At 38.6% G+C, this 13773-nt stretch overlaps 1 protein-coding gene across 3 annotated transcripts in view; it reads right to left on the bottom strand.

Annotated features, from left to right (window-relative positions):
• PTPN2 (protein tyrosine phosphatase non-receptor type 2) overlaps nt 1-13773 on the bottom strand; it is a 55511-nt gene that overhangs the window by 20890 nt on the left and 20848 nt on the right. For 2 of the 3 annotated variants that reach the window (XM_034762574.1, XM_034762575.1), the window contains exons 3-5: nt 11743-11843; nt 8765-8863; nt 6389-6526 (exon numbers count right to left, since the gene is read on the bottom strand). In XM_034762574.1, coding sequence (XP_034618465.1) covers nt 6389-6526; nt 8765-8863; nt 11743-11843 — 338 coding nt within the window. Of the gene's footprint in view, nt 1-1436; nt 1439-6388; nt 6527-8764; nt 8864-11742; nt 11844-13773 lie in introns of all 3 variants that reach the window. The other variant, XM_034762576.1, reaches the window with a different exon arrangement.

Below are 13773 nucleotides of genomic sequence, written 5' to 3'. Positions count from 1 at the left end.
AGAGAGTTTAAGATTCCTCATCAGCTTCAACAGATGACTGCACAGAAATACTGCCAGTCTTGTAAGTTTCCTATCTGATTAAGAGGTACATCTCTACTCTACAATTCATAAACAACACAAACACACACACACAAAAAACAAACAGACACAGTTCATCATGCAATCAGCCAGCCAATATATTTACACACAAGGTTTAAACTCATCTCTTCAATTCGTCCTCATGATTCTAAGGAATGGTAGGAGGGAGAACAGCAAAATAAAGACAATGGATTTCAAGAAGGCAGACTTCAGCAAACTCAGGGAGCTGGTAGGTAAGATCCCATGGGAAGCAAGTCTAAGGGGAAAAACAATTGAAGACAGTTGGCAATTTTTCAGAGAGACATTATTAAGGGCACAAGAGCAAATTATCCCACTGCATAGGTAAGATAGGAAATATGGCAAGAGACCACCCTGGCTTAACCAAAAAAATCAAAAAAGAGGCCTACAAAAAGTGGAAACTAGGTCATATTATAAAGGATGAATGTAAACAAATAACACAAGGATGTGGGGACAAAATCAGATCAAACTAGCTAAAGACAAAGGGTAACAAGAAAACATTCTACAAATACATTAGAAGCAAGAGGAAGACCAAGGACAGATAGACCCATTACTCAATGAAGGAGGGGGGGGGGAGAAGGGAGGGAAAACCAGAAAATGTGGAAATAGAGGTGCTTAATGACTTTTGTTTCAGTTTTCACCAGGAAGGTTGGTGGTGATTGGACATCTAACATAGTGAATACCAGTGAAAATGAGGTAGGATCAGAAGAGGCTAAAATAGGGAAAGACAAGTTAAAAATGACTTAGACCAATTAGATGTCTAAGTCACCAGGGCCTGATGAATACTCAAGGAGCTGACTGAGGAGATATCTGAGCCATTAGTGATTATCTTTGAAAAGTCATGGAAGAAGGGAGAAATTCCAGGGGACTGGAAAAGGGCAAATATAGTACCAATCTATAAAAAGGGAAATAAGGACAACCCAGACCAGTCAGCTTAATTTCTTTACCCTGAAAGATAATGGAGAATAAATAAGAATAAGCAATCAATTTGCAACTATCTAGAAGATAAGGTGATAAGTAATAGTCAGCATGCATTTGTCAAGAGCAAATTATGGCAAACCAAACTGATAGCTTTCTCTGAAAGAGTAACAAGCCTTGTGGATAGGGAGGAAGCAGCAGACATCCTATATCTTGACTTTAGTAAGGCTTTTGATACGGTCTTGCATGACCTTCTAACAAGTAAACTAGGGAAATGCAACCTAGATGGAGCTATTATAAGGTGGGTGCAAAACTGGTTGGAAAACCGTTCCCAGAGACTATTATTAGCAGTTCAGTCATGCTGGAAGGACATAATGAGTGAGGTCTCACAGGGATCAGTTCTGGGTCCGGTTCTGTTCAACATCTTCAGTGATTTAGATAATGGCATAGAGAGTACACTTATGAAGTTTGAGGACACTACCAAGCTGGGAGGGGTTGCAAGTGCTTTGGAGGATAGGATTAAAATTCAAAATGATCTGGACAAACTGGAGAAATGGTCTGAAGTAAATAGGATTCAATAAGGACAAACACAAAGTACTCCACTTAGGAAGGAACAATCAGTTGCACACATACAAAATGAGAAATGACTGCCTAGAAAGGAGTACTGCGGAAAAGGATCTTGGGGTCACAGCTAAATGTGAGTTAACAGTGTAACGCTGTTGCAAAAAACAAAAAAACAAAAACAAAAAAAAAGGCGAACATAATTCTGGGATGTATTAGCAGGAGTGTTGCAAGCAAGCAAGCAAGCCACGAGAGGTATTCTTCCGCTCTACTCTGCGCTGATTAGGCTTCAACTGGAGTATTGTGTACAGTTCTGGGCACCACATTTCAGGAAGGACGTGGACATATTGGAGAAAATCCACAGAAGAGCAACAAAAATGATTCAAGGTCTAGAAAACATGACCTACGAGGGAAGATTGAAAAAATTGGATTTGTTTAGTCTGGAAAAGAGAGAAGACTGAGTGGGGACATGATAACAGTTTTCAAGTACGTAAAAGGTTGTTACAAGGAGGAGGAGGGAGAAGAATTGTTCTTCTTACCCGCTGAGAATAGGACAAGAAGCAATGGGCTTAAATTGCAACAAGGGCGGTTTAGGTTGGACATTAGGAAAAACTTCTTACTTGTCGGGGTGGTTAAGCACTGGAATAAATTGCCTAAGGAGTTTGTGGAATCTCCATCATTGGAGATTTAAAAGCAGGTTAGACAAACACCAGTTTAACAACTTAGTCCTGCCATGAGGCAGGAGACTGGACTAGATGACCTCTCAAGGTCCCTTTCAGTCCTATGATTCTATAATGTATACAATAGTACAGAAGGGTTTAAAGAAGTTTCCACCAGGATTTAAATATTTTAAGTCACGATTTGAGGTGGAGAGTGTAATCATGTTACTTCTTTCAAACTGTTTGTTAAATAGCATTTCAGTGAAAAGCCTTCCTAGCTTTACCAAGAGGAAAGAAACTGCAGAGAAGAGACCAAGAAACTACAAAGAAAAATTCCAAAAAGATAAGTGCATCAAAACAAAGACCTTCTCTTAAGTCCCAAGTTACTTGTAAATACTCATTCCTCAGATCCTTTCTTGAAAGAGTGCTACAGGATATCAGTATACCAGTAAAATATATTATTAAGCAACTGATGGTTAATATGCCATGTGAACTCCCCCCCCCCCCAGCATTATTGTAGAAATTCCATTTCTACTTCCTCTTTATGTGCACAAGCAGGTAACACTACAGTCATGGACTGCTTTGAAGACATGTACTCTTTTCCTTATACTGCTTAAAGAACACTAAAAAAGAGCTGCTTTTATGTCTCTATAAATCGAACCACCAGGGATCTAGCCTTATCTCCCTTCCAGTGGATACCGTGCTATGGCCTATCTAGGGCCCTACCAAATTCACAATCCATTTTGGTGAATTTCACCGTCATAGGAATTCAAAAATTGTAAATTTCATGTTTTCAGCTATTTACATTTGAAATTTCATGGTGTTGTTGTAGGGGTCCTGACCCAAAAAGGAGTTGTGGGGTGTGTGGGTGGGGGGAGGAGGTTGCAAGGTTATTGTAGGGGAGGCTGCGGTGCTGCTACCTTTACTCCTGCACTGCTGCTGGCAGGGACGCTGCCGTCAGAGCTGTGCCACCCCACAACATTTCAAGCCTTTTCTTCGAAGTATGGAGGTGCTAGAGCTTCTCAATGAAACGTTTATGAACATTTCCTCCTAATTTAATTTAATTCTTGGAAACAGCTGACCTGTTTTTGCTAACAGTTTCAAAACAATTCAGCCTGAGGCAGACAACAAACAGTGTGGAAAATTTCAGCTCAGACAGTTAAGTTTTGGCTAAGTTCTTATAATGGAATGCATCAGTCAACTTTAGTAGAGATGGTAGTACCAGCACTATCTAGAATTAAGGCTAAGATTTAATCACGGGTATTTTGGGTAAAAGTCACGGACAGGTCATGGGCAAAACACAAAAAATCATGTCCTGTGACTTGTCCATGACTTTTACTATAAATACCCCTGACTGAATCTGGGACGGGGGCGGGGAGGAGGCCACGCATGGCACCAGCTTGGGGGGAGGGGGGGAGGGAGAGAAGCCTCAGGGGGCCTGCAGCACCAGCTGGGGGTGGGGAGAGAAAAGGGAAATCCTGGGTGGCCAGCAGCCGCTCTGGCTGCTGGCGGGGGAAGGGAAGCCCCAGGTGGCGACTGCTCTGGCTGCCACCAGCGTGGGGATCCCTGGGACCAGCTGCTGCTCTGGGATCACTGCCACGAGCCCCTGAGCTGTGGCTGCTCCTGCTGCCCCCAGGACTGCTGCTCAGGCGGGGTCCCTGGGGCCAGCCGCATCTGCTGCTGCCCGGGGCCGCCAGAACGGCGGCCGGTGCAGCTGGCTGCAGGATCGTGCGAGTGGCTGCCTGCAGAGCTGCTTCAGCAGCGGCCGGTGTGGCTGTCCCCAAGGCCGCCCAAGCAGCTGGCCCAAGGGCCCAACAGCCAGCTGCTCAAGCAGCCCTGGGGTAAGTCACACCAGCTGCTGCAGAAGTCCACGACCTCCCGAACATGGAGCCTTATCTATAATCAAGAAAAATGGGGGAGGGGAATGGAGGACACACAAGTGAAGTCCTTGTAAAAAGGAAGAATCAGATTTGCATATTCTGAAAAGGAGCATGTGTTAAGCAAAAATGAGGAAATTGTGTAACATCATCCGTAATACATGGTGCATTATTTTATTTAACTGTTTGTTGGGATCTTTCCAAACACTCTTCCCCTTCTCCAAAAGTCATATACTCTATGACCCTGACCACAAAGGGAAGTATAAACATTTGCATGAAATAGAACAGAAACCAATTAATGTGTCCAATACCATGCCTTATACTACTTTGCAGGTAAATGCATTTCTGATAATCGCTCTTCAACCGAAAAAACAAGTATATTCAGAAGTTTTCATTTTTCCAGTAACCCTGTAAAATAGCCCTCTCTTTAGAATTCTTCACTCATATTTTGGCGATGCACTGCAGAGATATGGTGTTGTACCATAAGCAATGTACTGTTGAAGAGTTTGAAAGGATTTTACAAATTCAGTAATCCTAGTTTTCCCAGAACTTATGGAAACGTCAGGGTGTTAGCTCTTCAGATAAAGTTGTGTTCTTGATCTTTTGCTCCAGATCTAAAGTTTACACATTTCTCAAATGTATTTGGTACGTTATTAACCAACTAGCTGCATAAAATTTAGAATACGCTGCAAAAGATGCAGGTGAGCATCACGCATTTAGGACTAAACAGGAATACTGAATTCTTGAGAATTTTATAGCACACTATATGGGGGGAGGGATAGCTCAGTGGTTTGAGCATTGGCCTGCTAAACCCAGGTTTGTGAGCTCAATCCTTGAGGGGGCCATTTAGGGAACTGGGGTAAAAATCTGTCTGGGGATTGGTCCTGCTTTGAGCAGGGAGTTGGACTAGATAACCTCCTGAGGTCCCTTCCAACCCTGATATTCTATGATCTATGACTTATCACAAGTAGAATCAAATACAATCAGCGGTTAGTAGCCACTATGTAAAAGCTTGATGGTTAGAGAGGGAAAGTAATAATTTCAACAGTTAATATTAATTCACAAAAGAATTATTTCCAAGTACTGTTTTGTAAAAAGTTCACAGGATTTCTGTTAAAATGTTATTTTATATACTGGAGGCTTGTAAGAGGACCAGGGCATTTAAATAGTACAGTTACCTTATTACCTTATTCCATTCTTCTGAAATGAGCCAACTTCACATATAAGGATCTATCTAGAGCACATATGGGCCTGCTTCAGAGGATTAAAAAACCCAAAGCCTTAAATGATGAGCAGCAGTGAAGAGAGAAGCAAAGTGGGGGAATAGGAGAGCTTATGCAATTGATAACTTCTGCACTCCACACTGTCTGAATCTTAGGACAATATCAGCCAAAGTCCAAATGCTTTGTGCGAGTTACTCCAGCTCTAATGCTTGCAGTAACTCTTGGGAGTGGGAAGAGAGGGAGACGAGGACTGTCTATTCCAGGCCCTTAAAAACAAAAGCCCCAAAACAACTTTGTGGTATTTGGGGAGACTGCCGCCCCAAGTTGCCAAAAGCAGTGGAGGGCTTCGTTTCCTCAACCACAACCCTTCTTCACCTCTCCCACTAATATTTAAAAAAAAAAAAAAAAAAAAAAAAGAAAGGATCAGCTGAGTGGGGAGAACCCAAGTCACGAGGACACAGCTGTGTAAAGTTCTACCTTGTCTCACTTTTACTCAGCGAGCTGGGCAATGTGACGACCAGTTGTAGAATGCTGATGTGAAGAAGCCCATGGAGGAGGTTTCAAATTCACTTTCTTCCTAAATATCTTGTGTCAAAGCTTCTTTAATGGCATTATAGATTCAATTAACAATAACCAAAAAAATCAAACATTTTGCAGAACAAACAAGACATTGAAGAAATAGACTATGTTGCCAGCTTCTATCCCCCAATGCTACTGAACAAACTAGGTTACAATTATAATCTTAAAAAACCTGCTACTCTGCCATTGCCAATTAAAATTAAACATGGTGTTGGGATGCTTTGATTTTCAAGTTAGATTCAAGATTTCAGCACTTTGAATAGTGGCCTATTAATTTACACACACACACACAAATTCATACACTTGTATGATTGTGTCTTTCGCACATATTAAAAGCAAAATAAATGTTATAACCTTTTATGCAAAAATTGGTCTAAGCATGAAATGGTAGTTTGCTACACATATTTCAAACAATACTTATTACATATTTAATCTTATGAATATTAGGTACACATGTATGGAGAAAAATGCTTACATTGATGTTTTCTAATTGTAGTAGGTGTACTGTATAATAGGATTTTACGTCCTCTGATACTAGCCTCACACAAAATCCCGTTTCCTTGAACCTCATGACTTCCTCTTCTTCTGTTGGCCAGTACTGGGCACATTTTACCTAAATTTAAAAAAGTAAGTAAATATTTGCCCACTGAGACAAGTGACAAAAGTAAAATATGCGGGATCACAGATTCTACATGGGGTGGGGGATATGGATGCATTATGACAGCTTTTCTCTTCATCCTGAATAAAGGAGATAAATGGTAACTGTCATTAAGCTAAAATATGTTAACTAAAACTGTCTTTTCAAGGATATACAGCATCCATTAGTCACATGTATAGCTGAATTTAACAGTGTTTAAGTAACTTTCACAAATAATATACATTAAAAAAAAAAAGTATTAATGCTAACTTGTGGACATGTTTCCAAAGAGTTGAAGCACTATTAAATTAGAGTATTTAGGGCTCAATTCTCCACTACTAAGCACTTCCCACAGTGATTTACATCAGTGCAAACAAAATATAAATGTATATTTAATAGCATTTTACACTCACTTTGTACAGATGTAAATGACTACACCAAGTTCCCAAGTTCATAGGCTTTGCTATTTTAGGGCAAGTTGCTGGTCTACCTATTTCAGTATGCTACTCAATAGGCACTACTACTTAATTCCTCAAAGGCACAGAGAGAGAGCCACAATTGGACAACATTTTGCATGGGGGAGAGGGATAGAGCAGATTCCTCTCTGACCCCTATCATGAGTATATGCTCTGAAGGATGAGAACTGTTCACTCATGAATAATGCTTAGACTATGCAGGCTGAGATAAAGTTATCCACTCCTTTTAAAAGATAAAAAAAAAAAAAAAGCCATCCATAGTATTGTCTTGATCCCTGGTAGTAGTGAATTCCACAGGATTACTATACACTACATAAAATAGTGTTTTTCTTTATAAATTGTAGCTGTATTGTCAGTTTGGGATTCTTTGTAAAATTTGGGGGCTTGCATATCTGGTTCTAAGTATATATTACACACACTTATGTGCTTATAACTATGTCCTCCATAATTATGAATCTGTTAGGTCCTGTTAAAATCCTAGTTTTTACATTCTCATCACTTGCAAGTAGTGTTAAACGCTCTAGCCATATTCACTACCCTTCTCTTGCCCTTTCCCCAATTCTGATACATCTTGATGTGCACCCAAACACCATACTTGCTTTAAATATTTCTACAATCGACAGACACCTTTACTGAGCTCTTCCAGTGACACTTTTCACCCTTCAGAGCATTCTGCAAGTTCAGTGCCCACCAAACACATAAAAGAAGTTTATTATTTTTGACAATATGCATTACTTTACATTTATAGAGGTTACATGTCATTTGCCATTGTGCAGCATCATCCCCAAGGTTTTTAAATTAATGCACCATTTATCAGAATCCTTTAGCGCTTACTCACCTATCTGACTGAGTTTGCGCTTAGAAGTGAATGGGACTTTTGCATTTCCTTTGCTTGCATAATTGGATCCCAAAGCTCCAGGCCTAGTACATTAGGCCATCAAACTTTTCTAGCCAAGAATTTTTGAATGACCAGAACTTTATTGCATTTATAGCTAAGAACTACGGCTAATATCTAGATATTTAAAAGAGTCACACATGCTGGCAACAAAAAAAAAAGTGCTCTCTCAAGTGATTCATATACTCTAAATTCTCACTGACTTGTAAGGAAGTGAAAACAGACTAGTTTTATTTCTGCTGGTAGCACGAAGTCAGGCTTTCATTATCAACAGCAGTCTATTAATGAAACATTGCTACTGTTAGAACACTTTGAAAAATAGAAAAAAAAAATCTCAATGGAGTTAAACTTAAGCTAAGTTTCCTACCTTCTACATCTCATCTTGGAACCCACCTAAGCCCTAACTCCTACTCCCATCTTAGTTCTTCCGCTTTTACATCCCCCTGCCTCAGGAATTTTATTTCATCTTTCTAGACCTGTACTTACTGAAATGAATTTCACCTCTTAGCTCCACTACCTCATTTAATAAAGGTATCTTAGCTCTGTACAACTGGAAGAGAGTTGGTAAATACTCTCACTTATCCCCTCAAACTACTTAAAGTTATTTCTAGTCCTGCTTGTAGAATTAGTACAGTATCTCAGATGTCACAAAAATCAAATGTGATAAAGCAGCGTGTTCCCATATTGTTATTTAAGCCTCCAGCAACAACAAAAAAGAATGCATCATCTCTTCACAAAAGGACATTCCTAACAATTAAGAAACAACTTTAATATTAAGTGTGGTTTGATAGCATTAAAAGTATGTTGTTGATGTATAAGTTGCATTAAATAGCCATTACTTACTGACTCTTTTTCAACAATTCTGTTTAGCATGACAACTGCTCTGGTCTTTTGTTGCCATACCATTAGCCAAAAATGACAACAAGTATTAGGAAGTGGACCCTGTGCGAGTAAGGAAAGAGAGGGAAAACATTCACATAGTCCTCAAAACAAGAATCATAATTCAATTAGATCTGAAAAATTGTCTTCAAAGAGAACAGTGTAAGACAGGAAACATAAATCAATTACACAGCTTATACACAAATGCAGAATATAAACATTTATTGAGTTTTTTGGAATGCAACAGTGAGGCATTCCCATTAGCTAGCCTACCACAAAATATTCTGACAGATTCATAATTAAAATGATCAATTTATGAACAGCTTCAGAAAGAAAGTTAATTTACATAAATAGAGCTACACTATATTCCTCATCAATGACAGCTGTTAAAAGAACACTTTATGGATAGGATGTCAGTATCAGAGAGAATTATGCTTTCAGGCATTATTAGTGCAGAATCTGATGGATCCCAACAGTTCTTTTGATAGCTTTTTAAATGGTGAAGACCTGTCTTTCAAATGTAATACTTTTATTGCAGCATTCCATCACCTTACATAATCAGGAACATGATTACTTAAACAGCTGTGAACATCCAAGTATCTCAACATCATTAAGTTTTATAACTAGCACAGCGGTTCTCAACCTGTGGGTCAGGACCCCAAAGTGGGTCTTGACCACGTTTTAATGGGGTCGCCAAGGCGGTCATTAAACTTTTTGGGGCCCGGGGCTGAAGCCAAAGTCCAAGCCCCACCATCCAGGGCTTAAGTCCTCAAGCTTCAGCACTCCCCAAGGTGAGGGGGCTCAGGCTTCGGTCTCTCTTCCTGGGGTCGTGTAGTAATTTTTGTTGTCAGAAGGGGGTCACGGTGCAATGAAGTTTGAGAAACCCTGAACTAGCAAATTCGAGACAGTGTAAATGGTGAAGTATTGAATTCTACAAGTAAATTTAGTCAAGTTCAAGCACAGAATGAATATGCATTGAAGTCTATTCTTCCGCATGCATACAGCACTGTCAGATAAGGTAATTTTTTGTATTAAAGATTTTTTTTGCAGACATTTTCCTGTTTAAAAATATTATATAAGATCACAGTTTGGGGGCATTTTCACCATTTCCCTGTCTTCCTCTGTGAAACAGTGATTTTTCACAGGGCCCTATTTATAACTATCCTGGATTTTGTATATAAAGTATGCTTTTTCCCCCCCATTATATGCACATTGTGTGAATGACATCTCTCTATGTATGGATCCATTAGACCAGTAGTTTAAAAGCCCACTTCATATACAAAATCCAGGATTCCATATATAGCAAAATACCATCCAAAATGTTGGCTGGATGCTAGTAAAAAATTATATTATAACGAAAAAGTATTTTAAAGCCAGTCTTACTTAAAAGGAGAAGCTGTTTTCAGGCTTATTATTTACATATTAAGCAAATAAAAGTGGTTCAAATTATAAGGCCTTGAAAAATCCACTCAACAATCATGACTAGAAAGCTTCCCCCCCCCCCCGAATATGTGAGAGAGACTAAGCCATTTCTGCAGAATTCAATCATCCATTTAGAAAAAGATGAAGTTTCTAGACATTTTTTACTGTTGCAAGAAGCCTTCCCAATGTGAACTGAATATACACTGATGCTCCGTTGTTTTCCTGAGTCTGTCACAAGAGGTCCAAAAGCTCTACTATTGCTACTGTTTGGCAACACCATGGGCAAGAAATTTACAAGACTTAGGTCAGTTTCATAGCTACTGTTCAGAAACCTGTTGTACCCTGAAATTGTCAAGTATTCCACAGATTTTCCATCAGTTTCATAATGGTCTTGCTTAGAAAAACTGAGAAGTAGCAGAAACAGATTCTGAAATTGTACACGGATGAGGACCTCAAAAATGGAGGATGGAAGGGAATGTAAAGCAGTGGAGACTTCCCACAGCCAGGCTACTATGGAAGGGTGAGGGAAAATAAAAATTCTCCCTTCCCTCAGTAAGGAATTATAGCTTCAAACTGATCTATGGCTATTAGCCAGAACCTGACATGAAAAAGGAAACTCTCCAACCACTAAAATCCAGTACCCTCCCCCAGATTTCTTACCAAGACATTTCTTCTGGACCTCCCTGGTTAGACTTCCCTATATGTCCTGTTTAACAGGTTTAGTCTTCCAGCTACTATCAGAGCTGCTATCAAACTATATAAATTATAATGAATTTCTTGATGGAATTATATTTATAAAGGATACAAGGCAAATGTGTGAGTATGTTAAATTGGAGGAAAATTGTATATTATTTGGGAACTAATAGTAAATCTCAAGCTTTCCTCCGCTACTACTCGAGTAGACGTGAGTTTGCTCATTAATTCAAGGACACTGCTGCATCTATACATTTAAGTTATACAATATTTTACCTCATCTGGAAATATGGAAAGTCTGCCTTAGGAAAGTGTAAGTTAACACTTACTACGAAGCTGTACATGACCTGCTTAAAGACAACTATAGCACACGGAGGATTAAAATAATAAAGGAAAAGAGATTAACGAAGAAACCAAAAACTCTCCTCTGGATTTTTTGGTCAATTCTTACAAATTTGTATGTTGGTACCACTCATGCATGTGTTTTTGTTTAAAAGGAGAGGGAGAAGAGAGTACAACAGATAAAGTAACCATTTGGATATTTTCATAATCGTTGAAAAGAAAAGAAAAATCTGTTTTAGAAATGTTTGAAAACTTTAATATATAGATTGCTATGAAATAATGCCTACCCTGCAAATACCTTATAAAAACTAGAACATCCTTGTAATCAGATCAGACATACTGGCTATTTGTTTCATTTACTGACTGAGGAGAGCAGCAAAGATGGCTTCATTCCCATCCCCATCCCCAGAATGTAAGGCTGTGCTATGCCATAATGTCCATGTTCTCTATCCCCCATAACAATTTATTATCTAGTTATTACTTACCTGTGTTAAAATATAGTTTCTTTGGGCTTCTTCTATGACTACTAAACTGGCATTGATATAGTCATTCTCTGTGTTCTGCAGTTTTACACGACTATGATCATCTAACAATAGAAACAAAGTTAAAATTAAGACATATGACAAACATATATGGAAGTGAAATTCCTGTGATAATTTCACATATTTCCAGAATTTATCATCATGTCATGGTGTGATAACAAGGCATAACTGGCACTCATTTGGTCTAAATGCAAAATTCATTCCTACCTTAGTTATGAATGACTAACATTGCCATTCTTAACTCTTACAAATAAAAATGTTAGATATAAAATATATTGTATACACATTAAAAAATCCCATTATCCAAATCTCTTTGGAAACATCCATATTCTCTGTATAATCAGAATTTTGGGAAATCATTCAGAAGTTCTGATAGAAACAGAAGGAATCAGAAGCCAAAGGTGATTTTTGGATAATCTGGGTTTAGATGTATGTATATTTAAAATGGAACTCCCACTTTAAGCCCCAACTCTGCAGCCAGAGCTGCAGCCCCTATGCCCATGCATAGTTCTGCTCACTTTAAAATTCTGTGAGCCTCCGTTCATTTGATTAGCATTTTCTGACTCCTAACAGATTATCACAAATGTAACGCAAATATGACTGTAGCACATTAACCGATGAGGAAACTGAAACAGAGATCAAGTGACTTGACCAAGGTCACCCAGCAGGCCAGTGACAGAGGTGGGAATTTACTATTTATGGGCCCAATCCTCTCAGTATGCGCCCAAAACTCCAGGTTTACTTTAGTGATAATTTTGAATCTTGTCAGGATCAGGCCCTATATAAATAGGGATCGTGAAACAAAGGAAATGCAACACAACTGAGAAAGTTAAAATTAGAACCTGGAGCATATATTCTTAACATTGCATTAATCGATTTTTACACTTAATTGTTTGATAACCTAGTGGCAGATGACATCCTCGTGCTAATTTGCTCCCTAAGGCTTCAGCAAGTAAGTGAGCAATTCAGCAGAAAATCACTAGCCTACAGCCATATTGTCACACACAGTTCCCACATTATCAATATTCAATATATCTTCTTGAAAACAATTTAAAATATGAAATAAAAAAAGGGGGGTTGTCAATGCAGTAACAAGACTGAAATTTTAATCAAGGATCAGGAAATTCACAGTCAAGGTTCCCACAATAATCTTAACTCTCCTCTCTTGCATACTGTAATTATCGCAAACCCAAGCACTTAAAAGGAAATGAACAGGTAAATTTTATATTGTCCACCTCTTCAGAAGATATGTTTTGTTTTTTTAAGTATACTGAAATGCATCTCTCACCACAACACAACTATCTTAACTCTGATCCATGGATTGTTGAGAATTTTATTTATTTCGCATTATATTTGTTAACTTGATTTCATGATTCACAAATGTAAATGACTAAACTAGGTGCAAAGCACTGAAGAATTAAACCCCTAACATCCAACTGGGCTACCCATTCAAAAGAAAAAAAATCCCATTCAAACCAATGAGGGAAAGATTGAGTCCAAAACCACGTACAACAAATCCTTAATAATTTGCCTAAGTATAATCTATTTCTCTAAGACAGCTAGTGCACAAGTTTTCAAAGAGATTTAACCATTCAGAAAATGAGTTAGAGGTAAGCAAAGAATAAAACTCAAGTAAAATATTTCAAACCACAGTGATCTAACAAGAACAATTTGATTTTTCCCCAAAATTTTAGAAACATCCTCCTTTGTCTTCAGAGTTAATGTGGCAAATTTCAAGCCAAAGTATAAGGCTGTACAAGAAAGCGGATTGAAATCATAACTCTGGAAAGACTACTGCCTTTCCAAAATAACAAGAGTCAAGATTGATGCAGAAACCTAATTTTGTAACTGATGTCCTCCAGGTGGATTACTTTTTAATGAGAAAAAGAGGGAAATGACCCAATGGTACACATTTTATGAAGGACCCCCAAGCATTGGGCTTCTCTCCCTTCTTCCTCTATGCAATAGCCTACA

This window comes from Trachemys scripta, chromosome 2, assembly GCF_013100865.1.
Source record: "Trachemys scripta elegans isolate TJP31775 chromosome 2, CAS_Tse_1.0, whole genome shotgun sequence".
NCBI classification, from domain to species: domain Eukaryota; kingdom Metazoa; phylum Chordata; order Testudines; family Emydidae; genus Trachemys; species Trachemys scripta.
Note: the sequence above shows the minus strand (reverse complement) of the source record. Positions and strands in the feature narration are given on the sequence as shown.